Here is a 16,267-nt window from a genome sequence, read left to right as displayed (position 1 = left end):
GTCAATGCCGCTGACGCCGCTGGTAGAGTGGAAGCAGGGCAGCGGCTGCCAACTGGTCTGGCCTGCGGGCCCTCCGATGCTGCAGCGGTAGCGATAGTTGTGGGGCAAGTACCACCATGGCTTTGAAGGAACAACTGAGAACTTAAAGCAAATTCCTGATTGTTCCTTTCCTGGAGCAAGGTGTACTTCTACTGTCTGTCAGCTGATCAGGATTAGCTGATAGGCAGTGAGAGCACACCTTGTTCCAAGATCAGGAAGGGATTTGCACTGAAACCTTGGCAAAAATGGAAGTTTGTTTTAGCAGGGGGGTCAGTGCAAACCCCTTTGTGATCCTGGAACAAGCCTGTTTGGAGGTGTGTTGGGAGCACACTTTCATAAGAACAGGCTGCTGGATCAGGCCAAAGACCCAGTTGCCCATGGGAAGCCCGCAAGCAGAACCTGAGTGCAAAGAGTACTCTCCTGCGGTTTCCAGCAACTGGTATTTGGAAGCATACTGCCTCCAGCTGTGGAGACAGAGCATAACCATCATGGCTTGTAGCCCTTGATAGCCTTCTCCTCCATGAATTTATCTAATCCTTTTTTAAAGCAATCCAAGTTGGGGGCCATCACTGCCTCTTGTGGGAGCAAATTCCATAGTTCATTTGTGTGCTATGTGAAGAAGTATTTTCTTTTGTCTGTCCTGAATCTTCCAAAATGCAGCCTCACTGGATGCCCATGGGTTCTAGCATTACTAGCTCATCAGATGACATCATTATGACATCAGGAGACTGACAGGTGGGCAACTCTGTTCACTTGTCAAATTGGGCTCAAAGGCATATGCCAGATACAGATCTTTCCTCCGGGGGGGGGGAAAGGTACACACACACACACACACACACACAATCTAGAGGGCAGTAGGCTCTCCATTACTGGCTGTCTGCAATCAGAGGCTTCACAACCATCTGTCATGCTAGCTTTCCCGCATCAAGCAGGGTGGTTGGACTAGATGGCCTACAAGACCTTGCCATTCCAACTAGATGATTCTATAATAGTATCTGGCTTTGCCACCATATATAAAAAAAACTAAGAATCAGTGGTGGCTGGTGCCCATTGGGGCTGATAGGGTAGAGGGCTGGGAGCCCAACAATAGGTAAAGCCGGAGCCAATGAAAGGCACAGTCACCAGCAGAGCCAACTAATTCTAGTTTTGCCCTTATCCTCTTCCCTGATTATGAGTCACAGAGGAGGAAGCTGACAGGCAGAGGCACTCCCTGAACTGCATGTAAGTAAGAAGACGGACAGGCAAGTGGGGGCCTGGCTGAAGGCAGGTTGAGGTTGGTGCGGCAGCATCCCACTTGCCCTAATGGACCAGCCTCCACTGAATACCGTAGTCTTTTATATCACTTTGGTAGGCTGGAGGTGCTCATAATCATGGCTACCCTAGCTGAACTGGGATACTTATATGCCACCTCTGGGAATCAGTGTTTTGAGGGTGGGGGTGTGGAAGAGGTAGGGAGAGTGTATTAAGTTTTCTGAATTCATTTTTTTTTGTTGGCATCTATTGCCAAAGGCAACTGAAATTTCTGTTATTAAACTAGAAGTATTTTAAGACTGCCTTTAAAAAAAAAAAAAAAAAGATGCTCCGTACAATCTCTAGTTTTATTCCCATTTCCTTCCTTCATTTAATTAGATGCCCTGTCTTGCAGGTCATGAAACTACTGCCAATCAGTTGTCTTTCACCATCATGGAACTGGGACGGCACTCCAATATAACAATGAAGTAGGTAAAGTTGGCCATTGTCTCTTAGCTTTTTAATCATACTTTTTATTGGGCTGCAATTTTGTACTACTTTAAGGTGTTTGAGCCATTTAGCACAAGTAGTTCTGATGAACTTTGAGTAACTGTTATGTGAGCAAATGTAATGTATAAAATGGATTATCGTGGTTATAATCATCAGCAATTCTCATGATCGCAGTGGCACTCTGTCAAGCCTGTACAATCACAGGAATTTTGCAATCCTAGTCTACTCATGAATAATCCCCATTAAGTTAAATGGGGCTTACTCCCATGTAAGTGTACATAGGTCACCTTATTCAGACATTATGTTATCAGCAAGAGCCAAGGACTCAAGGACAGTCAGAACTATTTTAGTATCACAAAATATTGTATGAACTGGCCCAAAGGCCTTGGACGCACTGGTTACAATCTTAAAGGTGAAGGCAGACGTAATATTGAAATGGGAGTCAAAGTGAGTACTTCACCTGCCAATATCATAAAGCCTTTATACAAATCTGTAAAGCAGCAACACTTGGAATACTATGTACAGTTCTGCTCACTGCACCTCAAAAGGGCAAGTAAAGAAGGTCATGATAGGGGTGTATAAAATCATGTATGCTGTGGAGAAAGTGGATAGGGAGAAGTCTGTATCCCTCATAATACTGACCCAGAGTCATCCAAAGAAGCAAAATGATGGAAGATTAAGGGTGGACAAGAGAAAATACTTTTTCATACAGTGCATGCTAGTAGCCTGTGGAATTTTCTACCACAAACTGGATGCTAGCCACAAATCCCGGTGGCTTTAAAAAGGAATTCGACAAATGCATGGAGAATAAGGCTATAATGGCTAGTGGTTGTGATTATGGCTGGGACACAGGAGAGTGCTATGCCCTCATGTCCTGCCTGTGGGAATCCCAATGGAGGGCTGTAGAAAGTGGAGTCCCTCAAGGATCGGTATTGGGACCTGTACTTTTCAACTTGTTCATTAATGACCTAGAATTAGGAGTGAGCAGTGAAGTGGCCAAGTTTGCTGACGACACTAAATTGTTCAGGGTTGTTAAAACAAAAAGGGATTGCGAAGAGCTCCAAAAAGACCTCTCCAAACTGAGTGAATGGGCGGAAAAATGGCAAATGCAATTCAATATAAACAAGTGTAAAATTATGCATATTGGAGCAAAAAATCTTAATTTCACATATACGCTCATGGGGTCTGAACTGGCGGTGACCGACCAGGAGAGAGACCTCGGGGTTGTAGTGGACAGCACAATGAAAATGTCGACCCAGTGTGCGGCAGTTGTGAAAAAGGCAAATTCCATGCTAGGGATCATTAGGAAAGGTATTGAAAATAAAACAGCCGATATCATAATGCCGTTGTATAAATCTATGGTGCGGCCGCATTTGGAATACTGTGTACAGTTCTGGTCGCCTCATCTCAAAAAAGATATTCTAGAGTTGGAAAAGGTTCAGAAGAGGGCAACCAGAATGATCAAGGGGATGGAGCGACTCCCTTACGAGGAAAGGTTGCAGCATTTGGGGCTTTTTAGTTTAGAGAAAAGGCGGGTCAGAGGAGACATGATAGAAGTGTATAAAATTATGCATGGCATTGAGAAAGTGGATAGAGAAAAGTTCTTCTCCCTCTCTCATAATACTAGAACTCGTGGACATTCAAAGAAGCTGAATGTTGGAAGATTCAGGACAGACAAAAGGAAGTACTTCTTTACTCAGCGCATAGTTAAACTACGGAATTTGCTCCCACAAGATGCAGTAATGGCCACCAGCTTGGATGGCTTTAAAAGAAGATTAGACAAATTCATGGAGGACAGGGCTATCAATGGCTACTAGCCATGATGGCTGTGCTCTGCCACCCTAGTCAGAGGCAGCATGCTTCTGAAAACCAGTTGCCGGAAGCCTCAGGAGGGGAGAGTGTTCTTGCACTCGGGTCCTGCTTGCGGGCTTCCCCCAGGCCCCTGGTTGGCCACTGTGAGAACAGGATGCTGGACTAGATGGGCCACTGGCCTGATCCAGCAGGCTCTTCTTATGTTCTTATGTTCTTATCTGGATGGCCACTATGGGAAACAGGAAGTTGGACCAGACAATTCATTTCTCTGATTCAGCAGCACTCTGGTGTTCTTCTTCCCGGCTTCACAATGTGCAGTGTGATTGTGTGAACACTAAATCTCTACTATCGTTTCGGCGCCTTTTGAAGACTTTCCTCTTTCAACAAGCCTTTTAAGTTGAGACCTATCCCAGTCTGCGTCTGTGTTAGAATTGCTTGTTAATATGGTGGTTTTTTTAATAATATGTTTTTAACCCCTTTTTTAAAACATGTTTTTAAAGGTTTTTTTGTTTTTAACATTGTTTTAATGTATTTTAAGGTCTGTTTTTATGTTGTTTTAAAGTGTTTTTAGCATTTCTACTTGCTGCCCTGGGCTCCTGCTGGGAGAAAGGGCGGGATATAAACCAAATAAATAAATAAATAACCTATCAATCTTGTCCCTCCATCCTACATGTTCTTCAGATTGGCTGTCCGTTGGTTTGTTTTATGTGCTACATGCATGTTTAACATTATTTCCAGAGCTTGATTCTGGAGAAAGGGGAAGGTAGGTTTGCACTGAAATATAGGGCCCATTTCTAGATTGGATCCATTGGTCAACGTGTATTGCATCTGTCTTCACCGTAAGTGTACTTAACTGTGTCCTGGATGCTGCCCTGGGCTCCTTCTGTGACCATCCAGAAGAATAAAAACTGAGTATGTTTTGGAAGAAGGTATTTATTCTCCCCAGACCAACTGAACAATCGAGTATCTTGTCTATGTGAGGGAATATGGTGCTGCTTAGTAGTCCTAGAAAGGTAAATCCTGGGCTGCATACACACCATACATTTAAAGCACATGACTTCCCCCAAAGAATCCTGGGAACAGTAGCTTAACTCTCACAGAGCTACAGTACCATTAACAAACTACAGCTCCCAGGATTCTTTGGGCGGAGGTCTTGTACTTTAAATGTATGATGCGTATGCAGCTCTGATTTTTTCCAGTATAGAAGTCTAAATGATCAGTAGGCATTTGACTAAAACTTCTACATCTGCTTCTTAGACTTCAGGCTGAAGTGGATGAGGTCATTGGTATGAAGAGAGATGTTGCCTATGAAGATCTTGCACAGCTTAAATACTTATCACAGGTACACTTGAAGAATGAGGCCACAGGTAACACAAAGCTGCTCTGAATACTCCTTATTGAGCCTTAGCATAGCCGGTAAGAGTAATACAGAGATTTCAAAAAGAAACTTAAAACATTCTCCTTGGCATCATTTAAAGGAAAGAATATCTCAAAGCTCTTTAGCTGTAATATTCACGTGGTGAGAAGAACATTCTAGGTTTCCCCATGCTAAAACCTCATAAGAAATTCTAATTGCACAGTGAAATCTTAGCTGCCACATTGGTCGCCAGAACAATAAACATGGTACTGTGATACCTTCTTAATTGCTTAAAATGCTGGATGTACAAATTACTCTAATTCTCTCTGGTCCACCCCTCCTGCAAGAGCAGGGCAGCTCAGCCATTGCAGGTACAAATTCTTCAGTACAGGGGTAGCAAACATGGTGTCCCCCAAGTGTTATGGATTGCACCTCCCCAGCCAGCATGGGATGCCAGCACGTTGGGATGATGGAAGTTGTAGCGCGCTACATATGGAGGGCACTGCGTTGGCTATCTCTGGCTTACCACATTTTAATGTGGTCCTTTTGTTTGGGCATGATGTAATAAATATGCCTCTGTTACTCATTTCTTATGCATAATGCACACATTTTCTCATCAGATTGTGCCTCTGTTATGAAAATTCCGCCCTCCCATCTACCAAATCATGCTAACTGTTGAAAGAAAGGCTCTTTGGTATATGGTGGTAAATCCATCTTTGCTGTCTTAGGTTCTTAAAGAAGTCCTGCGATTATATCCACCAGCCCCAGGCACCGTACGATGGACAGGAAAGGAACACATTATTGAAGGGATCAGCATTCCAGCAAACACCACTGTATTTGTGAGTCTTTTGAATGGACTGCCATGTATGGTTATCTGACACTTTTGAATTAAACACCAAACCTCCACTGATGTAATTGAATTTTATAGCCAGGGCAATGTATATGCTGTGATCCTGCAAAAGCATGGAAAAGCAGTAGAATCTGGTCATGGCTGGAGGAAAAGTAATTTCCTTGTCCTTTCATTGGCTAACCTATCTATGAAACTATGTAGGCAACATACTTAGTCATATCTCAAATATCAGACTGAGTCCCTCCAAGGGTCAGAGGATGGATTTCAGTACCCTGCATAGATCATAGTACCCCTGCATGACAAACAAAACCAAAATAATTATGCCAAATAGTAAAAATTATTGAATAGATCACACTTGAATAAGAATTTTTTTTTTTTTGCAAATTTCCTCCTTGGACTGACTAGCAGAAGCAGAATAAATTGTGCAAAATTGCAAAAACTAGCAAAAGAAATCATGTGTAATACAGGATAACATGCGAGTTTACTTACAGCACAATCCTATACATGCCTGCTCCATAAAGTAGAGGGACCTGGATATCTCATCATTTATGTAGGTTGCAGAATTCAGTTTTTGAAGTATTGCAGAATTTTGGTTTTTTAATCCCAATTTTTTATATCAGAATTCATTTTATTTTTGATTTTATTTTGATTGTAATATTTCTACCCCGCCTTTCGGCCAAAAGGCCCTCAAGGCGGCTTACAAAAGAGCACCAATATAAAGATACAGCAATAAAACAACAATAATACATCAACAGAAGATCAGCAACACATCAATAAAACAATAAAAACAATACAATTTGCAATACATTTCAAGGTTGTCACAAACTACTTCCCCCCTCACTTTGGCAAAATAGATATTATAGACATTGGGCTACTTTGCAAGGCTAGCCACCCTCACTCAGTCATAGTCCTATCCCCTGTAATACAAATATAATAATTATGAATTTTATTTGCATTGGCATTAACAGTGTCATTTTAAATGTTTACATTAGAAGAAAATTACACATTACACTCCTGTATTTATAGCTACATTTTGTTTTTGAACTGAAACACTACTCCCAGCCACAGCTACACTAAGGTCCTGGATGTCTGAATTGTTTTCTGTGGGACAACAATCATTTCTCCACCAGGGAAGACCAGGAGAAAAGGAGCTTGCACTCTACCACTTAGGAGCACAATCAATCCCAACAGTAGTATAATTTGTGAAACCTGCTCTGTCCAGTGTCGAAAATGGAGGCACTGAGAACTTTTCATGTTTATCTTTTGCTGCCACCCCTGCATTCTGTAGAAAACTCTTCCAGTTGGAAGACGGATTGTAGATGGTCATAATTCCCAATATGTTGCGGTCATTTCCTTCATTGCCTCTTTCTTTCTGCCAGTCGTCAGGATGCTGTTGGCTGAACTGCTGTAAATTTCCCACCTTTGTAGGCAAAGCTCCCACTCAGAGCAGGTTATGATATCCAAAATGACACCGTATATCAAAGCAATGTTAAATTATAACAAAGCAACAAAAATGAGAGAGTAGAAAAACCCTAAAACATAATTTTATGGTGAAAAATGTGTACTTGGGACTGGGGGAATGTTTAGTGTGATCACATTTAGTTATTATTGTTGCATGTTTTTAATATTTATTTGTTCACTGTGAAAGTTGTCTTGGGATGGATGGATCTGTCCGTTTTGGTTCTCTGTTTCTCATTTTTCCAATCTTAAACTAAGTTCTCCACAGTTCTGCAGCAATTTGCATTTTTTTTAAAAAAAACCCTCATTAAAATCCTTCAACACTTTAGTGCATATTTCTCCTAATACACACATCTTTGCATGCAGTTTTGACTACTGTACACATTTTCGCAAGGAATTTCTCCTAATATAATACCGTTTTCTATGTTATTTTCACGAATATATTAATTTTTATGCACATTGCCCCCTAATATATGCATTTTTGTATTCATTGGCTGGAGAACTGTAACTTTTGAAGGATGTCTGTGTTTTAGTTCTCATATTGTTTTGGAAACTTCAAATCTGATAAATTCAGCTTGAAATGAGAATTGAATCGAATTTCTCCCCATCCCTGCTTGAGACCTTGGGTATAAGATGATGTATAAATAAAGATGATAAGTAGTTATTAACTAAAACATGCCCAATAAGAAGTAGGCAATGAAGAGGCCTGCTAAGTCTCTCTGGGAAGAGATTTAGTAAAGGCCAGCCTTACTGTGAAGAACCAATGTTTTTGCAACATCGCATATACAAATGCAAATACCTCTGTTCATTGGCAGTTCAGTACATATGCCATGGGACGCATGGAGAGGTTTTTCAAGGATGCTCTGGTCTTCGATCCTGATCGGTTTAGCAAAGACCAACCAAGGTGAGCTTTTGTGTTAAGGATTTGTTGTAACGAAAATAAATTGTCAGAATTTTGACACATACTGCTAATTCTGAAGAGTTTCAGGGGCCCAGTAAAAAATATCAGAAATTTGTGAATGTTAAAAATGACATTTTTTACCTCCCGCGGGTTGCTGGCGCCGGAAGGCTCCCTGCGCCTCGCCACAGCCGCCGCCGCTGCAAGGCCTCACTGCCCTGGAAGCCTTGCTGCCAAAATTCAAAGGAGGGCGGGATGCTGGTGGAGTGGCCTTAAATGGCCTTCAGCTGCCCTGCCTCCTTTCTGCGTGTCACGCTGGCGCGCCGCATACACACACACACCCCTGATGGCGGCCTGTGCTTCGGCTGTGGCCGCAAAACTCGCCCCTTTGCCCGGCAGGTACCGGGCACGGAACGGGAATCTGGAGTTTATATTCTTGTTATTCTTTGCTGCACACCTTTTTGATTATTTATTAAATTTATATCCCACCCTTCCTCCCAGAAGGAGCTCAGGGCAGCAAACAAAAACACCTAAAGCACTTTAAAACATCTTAAAAACAAAAGACTTTAAAGCATATTTAAACAAAACATCTTTAAAAAACAACTTTAAAAACATCTTTAAAAGCAACTCCAGCACAGACGCAGACTGGAATAAGGTCTCTACTTGAGCTACAGTCCAGATAGCCCCAGATAACCCTTAAATAGGGTTGGTAACAAAGAAAAAGACAGACCTGGCCTACTTCTGTGCCTTTTAACAGCAACTTGATCTATAGAAATGAATGAACAGAGCTTTTGCAGCATGGAGATATGCAGAGATTAGCAAGTGATTATGGCTATGATCAAGCTACTATACCAACACAGGAACAGGAGCTGGTGGCCAAAGTTGACTGCCTAACACCTTTGGCAGCACTCTCTTGGAGAAATGGAAAGGTAAAATGCCCCCAGATGTATATACCATTGATCAATGTGACGTATTTTAATCTGAAGTTTATATTCTTGTTATTCTTTGCTGCACACCTTTTTGATTAATTATTAAATTTATATCCCACCCTTCCTTCCAGAAGGAGCTCAGGGCAGCAAACAAAAACACCTAAAGCACTTTAAAACATCTTAAAAAAAAGACTTTAAAGCATATTTAAACAAAACATCTTTAAAAAACAACTTTAAAAACATCTTTAAAAGCAACTCCAGCACAGACGCAGACTGGAATAAGGTCTCTACTTAAAAGGTTTGTTGAAAGAGTAAAGTCTTTAATAAGCACGAAAAAGATAACAGAGATGGCACCTGTCTAATATTTAATGGGAGGGAATTCCAAAGGGTTGGTGCCACAACACTCAAGGTCCGCTTCCTATGTTGTGCGAAGCGGACCTTCTGATGAGATGGTATCTGCAAGAGGCCCTCATCCACAGAGCACAGTGAGTACATAAGGGGTAAGACAATCTTTCAGGTATCCTGGTCCCAAGCTGCATAGGGCTTTGTACACCAAAATTAGAACCTTGAACCTGGCCTGGAACCTAATGGGCAGCCAGTGGAATTCTTTCAGCAGCGTGGTATGCTGTTTATGTCATGTAGCATATAAGCTTGTGTAATAAAATATTGCTATCTCCATTGTATAGAAAGGGCAGATGAGTCACACCCTTGGAGAGAATGTGTGCTCTGTAATATGAAATGTCTAAGCCACTGAAGTTCATGCCATGGCTGCTTTTGAGGAAGAAATATATCCCATGTGCTCAAAACCATCTGATTCTTGTCCATCTTTTGTTTCTTTAGGCCATACTTTTCCTATTTCCCATTTTCTCTGGGGCCTCGTTCCTGTATTGGGCAGATATTTGCACAGGTAAGTAAAGCAGTCAATTAAAGTTGCCAGACCACCCCCCAAAAAATGATGCCTATCTCTTTAAAAGCCCAGAGCACATCTCTTGCACCACACACTTTCCTGCTGCAATGGCCTCTTTGAGCTGCGTTCCCTCCTCTTCTGCTTCTTATGGTGCAAAACTGAATCCTGCTTATTGCGGCAAATAGGAGTGGAAGCTTAGTTAAGGGCCTGGTGGAACAGCAGCATGGAGACAATGTGGCTATCCAAATATTTAATGGAAGAAGCACCAATTTGTAAAGTAAGGATGGGGAACCTGTTGCCCTCCAGATGTCAGCACCAGCCAGCCAGTGTGGCCAAAGTTTAGGACAGCCTTTTTCAACCTTTGGGTCCCCAGATGTTGCTGAACTACAATTCCCATCATTCCCGACTATTGGCCATGCTGGCAGGGGCTGGTGGGAGTTGTAGTCCAGCAACAGTTGGAGACCCAAAGGTTGGGAAAGGCTGGGTTAGGATAATAGTAATTTTGTAGTGTAGCCCCATGTTGAGGGCCACAGGTTCCTCATCTCTGTTCTAAAGGCTTTCAGTTTTGCCCCAGTTTGAACTGCTTCCTAAACCAAGAACATGAATAGCTGACCCTCAGGCTTGTGTGCTTCAGCCTTCTCCTGCAGTGCAGCTGCAAGGAGAAATCTGCAAGATTTTGCTTCCGTTTTTGAACCTGTCGCGTCATCCGCACTCAGGAATCTGTGGTTTAACTTGACTACAGTTTTACTTGAAACAAGACAACCTTAAACCATGGTTTATGAATGTGGCTTCTTTCAACAATCCATAGGTAAGATTACCCACAGTTTAGGGTTCACACTTAATGATAAACTGTGGTTATTTGAAATCAGAAGAGGAAGCTTCCAAACTGAAGGGAGGGAGGGGGGAGCATGTCAGTTCAGAGTTCTCTAGGAAGAGGGACTGTCTGTTAAGCCACTCTAGAAATTGTAGCTCTGTGAGGAGAATAGGAGTCTCCCAACAACTCTCAGAACCCATCACAAACTACCCTTTCCAGGATTCCTTGGGGGAAGCCATGGCTGTTTAAAGTGGAATAAAATGTATGATGTGAATGTGGCCCAAATCAATTTGGCCTTGAGCCTTTTTTTATTAGGACTGTTATTTCTTCCACTATTGCTGTTGCTCACACATGGATTACCAGATGTCATTCAAAATATCCTCAAGTGTGTGCCATCACTGTGCTGTTTGTAAATGAATGCATATACCACCCCACTGCAAAACATCAGAACAGTACAGTGCCATGAAAAAGTATTTGCCCCCTATCTGATTTTCTGCATGGTTGCATATTTATGGTACTGAATGTTATCAGATCTTGAACCAAACCTAATATTAGGGGAAAGGGAACCTAAGTGAACAAATAACACAACATTTTGATACTTATTTATTTATTAAAGAAGTTTAAGCAATACCCAATGCCCCCATGTGAAAAAGTAATTGCCCCCTTACACTCAAAACCTGGTTACGTCACCTTTAGCTACAATGACTGCAACCAAACACTTCCTGTAATTCTTGATCAGTCTCTCACAGTTCTGTGGTGGAATTTCAGCCCACTCTTCCATGCAGAACTGCTTTAACTCAGTGACATTGGTGGGTTTTCCAGCATGAAGTGTGCCTTTCAGGTCCTGCCACAACATCTTAATGGGGTTTAGGTCTGGACTTTGACTAGGCCATTCCTAAACTTTAATTTTCTTGTTCCTCAACCATTGACATTCTCCTGTAAAGTTCTCTGATACAAAGCAGAATTCATGGTTTTCGCCAGACATAACGGGGCCCATATTGCCCAAAAAGTTCCATATTTGACTCATCTGTCCATAGAACATGGTTTGCCAAAAAGCACCTGGACAATTGTCAAGAGTTCTGGAACAATGGATGGAACCTTTGGGGCAACATGGGCACTGTTATGTCTGGTGAAAACCGAACACTGCATTCCACATGAAGAACCTCATACCAACAGTCAAACATGGTGGTGTTAGTGTCATGGTTTGGGGATGCTTTGCTGCATCAGGACCTGGATGACTTGCCATCATTGAAGGAACCATGAATTCTGCTTTGTATCAGAGAATTCTACAGGAGAATGTCAGGCCATCCATCTGTCAGCTGAAGCTGAAACGCAGCTGGGTCATGCAGCAAGACAATGATCCAAAACATACAAGCAAGTCTACATCAGAATGGTTGAGGAACAAGAAATTTAAAGTTTTGGAATGGCCTAATCAAAGTCCAGACCTAAACCCCATTGAGGAGCTAAAAGGCACACTTCATGCTGGAAAACCCACCAATGTCACTGAGTTAAAGCAGTTCTGCATGGAAGAGTGGGCCGAAATTCCACCACAGAGCTGTGAGAGACTGATCGAGAACTATAGGAAGTGTTTGGTTGCAGTCATTGCTGCTAAAGGTGATGTAACCAGGTTTTGAGTGTAAGGGGGCAATTACTTTTTCACACGGGGGCATTGGGTATTGCTTAACTTTCTTTAATAAATAAATGAATTAAGTATCAACATTTTGTGTTATTTATTCACTCAGGTTCCCTTTTCCGTAATATTAGGTTTGGTTCAAGATCTGATATAATAACATTCAGTACCACAAATATGCAACCATGCAGAAAATCAGGCAGGGGGCAAATACTTTTTCACAGCACTGTATATACCAACCCTGCAATGATGCTGAAATGATCAAGAATATAATTTGTCCTTTATGAAACAGGTGTTGCTTTGGGCCGTCAAAGTTACACAGTAAGACCATTGAAGGTGACATTGTCAATGCTTGACCACTGAAAACTGCCATCTCAGCCTGCTACAATTTAAAAACATTTATTTTAACATCTTTTCAACATTCACAAGGCTTAGTCTTAACAACAGGCTGGGGTGTGTTTGTTGCATTTATACTTTTTAAGAGCAAGGTGTCTCAAGTCCCTCTGGGGGCTGTGCATACACTCTAGGAACTGTATAGTCACTCTGGTAACTTTGTAGTTACTGTGGTTTGGGATTTGTGAAATCAGTGTGACCAGTAAGGAAATAGAAATTTACTGGGAAATGGGTGTGAACTATTTAGGGGTTTAGTATTTCACCAAGATTTTCAGAAGTTGCAGGAGCAAGACTATGTAAATTGAGAGCTCTTGAAATGTGCTCTAGGAGTCTCCTATTTCATTTGGGTTAGAAAATACATTATTTATTAAACACACTAAGTTTGTGGGAAGCAAGAAAACAGCCTTACAGTGACATTTATGAAAAATAGTGTGAAAACACATAATTAAGTATTGGAGATTGGTGGGTTTTGTTATAAGGCTGACTTTGTGATGATTGTACACCTAAAGCTAACAATTTAGATGAAATTATAATTGAGACAAATCAGACATGTTAAGTCTGCAATTACTGCTAGATCTCTTACTTTGTACTGATTGTACAGACTATGATGGGTTTCCTTTTTATTTTTAATCTGCCCTGGGAGCACTAGTGGGATAAACGTGTAGGATATTTACAGACAATAATAAATAATGTGAAAATAATGGAAACAAGGATTGGTGAGGGTCAGCATGTCACAGAAACAGAGAGTGCCTTTTCAGATTGAGATCATATAATGAATGTTGTCTTAATTACTTTTGCTTTTTAAAATGTCAGTGTTGGTCCATAAGAAGACGACTCCAAAATTAGCCAATACCTTTATTGTAATCCCAGCTTGAATTCAATTTCATTTTCATTTATTTATTTCCAGTATTTAGAGAGCACTTTCCACCATAGATGGTCACAATGTGGTTTATGCAACAAACAATCCACCAATCAAAATAATTGTGTTTAAAACAAAAATCACAGGTAAAAAGTCAACTTCCATACATAGGCATAATACTTAAAATGCCTGAAATAGAAAGGTCTTTGTCAAGCACCTAAAGTTCAAGATCTCAGCTGGGAGAGAATTCCACAGAATCTTTCCCACAATGCTTGAAAGTATGACTCCTGGTGGATATGAGCTGTGCATCTGAGCCATGGAAGGCTGCTAACAGAGACTGCCTCAGTGACGGCGGGCAGCTCCATGTCAGTGGCGCAATGGAATGCACTCCTGGTCTGAGCTTTCACGGTTGGACATCCTGGACAGCTCCTTGAAAGCTCAGACTAAAACCCTGAGCAGATTCCACTGCTTCACTGACATGGGGCCACCAACTGCCACCGGTCTGCCCTGAAGATCTTAGTGATCAGGCAGGGATACTAAGGAATCAGAGGGCCCTTAGTATTCAGCTAAATCCTTCTGTGAGCAGAACAACTTCTGCTTGTGCAACAGGACTTTCCCCTTCCTTCTCCCCCCCCAAATTTGCTCTTGAGTGTTTGGGGGAACCCCCAGAACAAATTAGGGGACATGTGGGGGAAGGAGAGGTGGGGCACTCATTGTGCAAGGAAAGTCATTCTGCTCATGCAAGAATGACTTAGCGCTACATTGAATCCAACCCATGGTCTTTAAACAACAACTGTGAAGATTTTTCCTTTACAGCTCCGGCTTGAATTCCTGCCCACCTGTCAAAAGTGGCCTGCAGAGAGTGAGCCAGTTCTGGATCTGGCACAGCACTAGATCCAGTTTTCCCCACCCCGAGGAGGCTTATGGTTTAACTGAATATTGTTCTGGTCTAGGTAGATTCCAGGGTAGTAACTATTCCTCACCTCACATGGCTGGAGTAAGTGTATGTAACTACTGGTAGAAAGGGCGAGGCTTTCTGCACTCTAAGTAGGTTGTGAGTTTTGCCAGAGGTCTGAATTGCTTGCTTGAAACTTTAAGGGATATTTTAAGGGAAGTCTGGATTCTGTGCCTTAGCTGACCGACTGGCCTTATGACAACCCAGGAAAGTGTCGCTCACACTGAGCTCCTTGGAAAGACCACATTAAAATAAATAAGAGCTACCTCACAATTTCATATTTGTTTGTTTCTTATAACAGATGGAAGCAAAAGTGGTGATGGCCAAATTTCTTCAGCGGTTTGAATTCCAGCTGGTTCCACCACAGAGCTTCAACATTATGGACACAGGAACACTGAAGCCATTTGATGCTGTAGTATGCAGACTGAGACCACGCCGCCAGATTGGTGGGGAGGATTAAACAGAACATCAACTATGGGACGCTGCCTGTGGCATTTTAGAACTCTTACTAGAATATGTTTAAAAACTGCATTTCATACACGGGGGTAGGGGACTGACTTCCCCTGTGGGCCATTTTGACAAGTGGGCAGGGCTGCCTTTCTCTGATGATCACATGATACTGTCATGACGACAGGTGAAGCGTTTTCATTTGAAATCAAACCGTGCAGGAAAGAAGCAGGGCTTTGCAGGTGCCAATGGTCAAGCTGACTGGCAGCACTTGCAAAGCCTTTTGTAGATAAATTTGATTTTCAGGAAAAATATTTTGGATTTCTCATTACTGTAGGACAGGCATTGGGAGCCTTGGGGGTGATTTATAAGATGCCACATGCCAGCAGTGGGTGTTCCTTGTGCGGTCAGAGCCAAAAGTGGGTCGAGCCAACTCCTCCCTGTCTGCTACTCTCTTTTCTTCCTCTCTCTTACTTTCTATCCAGTGGGCTACTGGAGAGGGACAAATGGTTTTTGCCAGAGGTCTGAACTGATTGCTTGAAAATGGCTCTGTCCTCCCCCCACTTCTCACAAGAAGAGCTTTGATAGATCCAGCGTCCATTAATTGATACTTGCATCTTTCAAGAACTTGCCAGTTAACATAAGAAGAGCCTTTGGGGGCAAGCCAGTGGCCCATCTAGGCCAGCATCCTTTTCTCACACTGGCCAACCACATGCCTCTGGGAAGCCCACAAGCAGGACCTGAGCACAACAGCACTCTCCCTTCCTGCAGTTTCCATGAACTGGTGTTCAGAAGCATATTGCCTCTGACTGTGGAGGCAAATCTTAGCCATCATGGCTAGTAGCCATTGACAACCTTATCCTCCATTTGTCTAATTCTCTTTTAAAGCCATCCAAGCTTGCGGCCATCTCTGCCTCTTGTGGGAATAAATGTCACAGTTTAACTATGCGCTGTGTGAACTGTTCTCTTCATCACCTCATCTCTTTTGGTATTGCCTCTGTTTCCCTCTCCCTGCTTCTCCCTCTATGCTCCCTCTATCCACATAATGTTACGCTGAGAGCTGGAGGTTCATCCCCATCTCATAGGAAGGTCACTTGATAAGCCGTTTCTCTTCTAACCAGTGCACCTTACCTGGGACTTCTACTTCTCTTTATGTGTGTTCCCATGAAGCTTAAACCC

At 42.3% G+C, this 16,267-nt stretch overlaps 1 protein-coding gene across 2 annotated transcripts in view; it reads left to right on the top strand.

Moving 5' to 3' along the window:
- LOC133377664 (cholesterol 24-hydroxylase) overlaps positions 1-16,034 on the top strand; it is a 60,804-nt gene extending 44,770 nt beyond the window's left edge. Inside the window, exons 10-15 of one of the 2 annotated variants that reach the window (XM_061612123.1) lie at positions 1,685-1,757; positions 4,849-4,933; positions 5,677-5,787; positions 8,072-8,160; positions 9,924-9,990; positions 14,943-16,034. In XM_061612123.1, the coding sequence (XP_061468107.1) occupies positions 1,685-1,757; positions 4,849-4,933; positions 5,677-5,787; positions 8,072-8,160; positions 9,924-9,990; positions 14,943-15,101 (584 nt within the window). In that variant the 3' untranslated portion in view covers positions 15,102-16,034. The remainder of the gene's footprint in view (positions 1-1,684; positions 1,758-4,848; positions 4,934-5,676; positions 5,788-8,071; positions 8,161-9,923; positions 9,991-14,942) is intronic. The other variant, XM_061612124.1, reaches the window with a different exon arrangement.
- Positions 16,035-16,267: the final 233 nt, after the last annotated feature.

The sequence above is a fragment of the Rhineura floridana genome, chromosome 2 (genome assembly GCF_030035675.1).
Source record: "Rhineura floridana isolate rRhiFlo1 chromosome 2, rRhiFlo1.hap2, whole genome shotgun sequence".
Classification (NCBI taxonomy): domain Eukaryota; kingdom Metazoa; phylum Chordata; class Lepidosauria; order Squamata; family Rhineuridae; genus Rhineura; species Rhineura floridana.
This window is presented reverse-complemented; position numbering and strand designations above follow the sequence as displayed.